At 65.8% G+C, this 876-nt stretch overlaps 1 protein-coding gene across 1 annotated transcript; it reads left to right on the top strand.

Moving 5' to 3' along the window:
• Positions 1–487: 487 nt before the first annotated feature.
• Positions 488–706, top strand: Psmg4 (proteasome (prosome, macropain) assembly chaperone 4; the record flags this gene model as incomplete). Its single annotated transcript, XM_013036997.1, has 1 exon — positions 488–706. A coding segment is annotated over exon 1 (174 nt), but the record flags the coding sequence as incomplete, so codon positions are not given.
• Positions 707–876: the final 170 nt, after the last annotated feature.

Here is an 876-nt window from a genome sequence, read left to right as displayed (position 1 = left end):
ATGATGGCAACTCAAGAGAGGCTGAGTGTGAGTGAGGCTGTTATTCACCAACAGGAGCCTTGCCTCTGTGTATATGTGTGTGTGTGTGTTGATACTGGGGCTTGAACTTAGGGCCTGGGCGCTGTCCCTGAGCTTTTGCACTCAAAACTTGCCACAACTCCACGTCCAGCTTTTTGGTGGCTCATTGGAGATAAGGTTCAAGGTGTTTTCTGCCCAGGCTGACATGGAACCACTTATTCAGAGCTCAGCCTCCTGAGTCGCTAAGATGAAAGGTCTGAGCCTCCGGTGGGCGGTTTTGCACCGGTGCGTGGGGGAGAGGCCTGGAGGGCCTCCCAAGGTGTGGAGCCCAGGATTTACCTCCAGGGCCCTAGCAAAGCCTGCTCCCCGGCCCCTCTCACGCTCCGCCCCTTGCCTCGCACCGTCGATAGCGAAGACGCGTTCGGCGTCTCGGCGCTCGCTCGCTCAGGTCTGGCAGCAGCGTCGGCGTCGGGCGGGCCGCGGGTCCCGGCGCTGTGGGCGGGACGGCGGCGGCATGGAAGGGCCGCGGGCCGCCGCGGGCGGGGACGTGTCCCTGCACAACTTCAGCGCGAGGCTGTGGGAGCAGCTCGTCCACTTCCACGTCATGCGGCTGACGGACTCGCTCTTCCTGTGGGTGGGGGCCACGCCTCACTTGCGCAGCCTGGCCGTGGCCATGTGCAGCCGCTACGTGAGTGCGGGTCGGGGAGTGGGAAGGGCCGGGAATGGGGAGGGGAATGCGCACCGTTTGGGGGTAGCGGGGGGCTGGCGGAGTGAAGGCCGCGGACCCGGGTTGCTCAGGGCACTTCCGGCACCTCTGTCCGGGAGCCCGCGCGGGCTCCAGGCCCCGCCCCGCCCCAG

This window comes from Dipodomys ordii, unplaced genomic scaffold (assembly GCF_000151885.1).
Source record: "Dipodomys ordii isolate 6190 unplaced genomic scaffold, Dord_2.0 Scaffold2788, whole genome shotgun sequence".
NCBI lineage: Eukaryota > Metazoa > Chordata > Mammalia > Rodentia > Heteromyidae > Dipodomys > Dipodomys ordii.
Note: the sequence above shows the minus strand (reverse complement) of the source record. Positions and strands in the feature narration are given on the sequence as shown.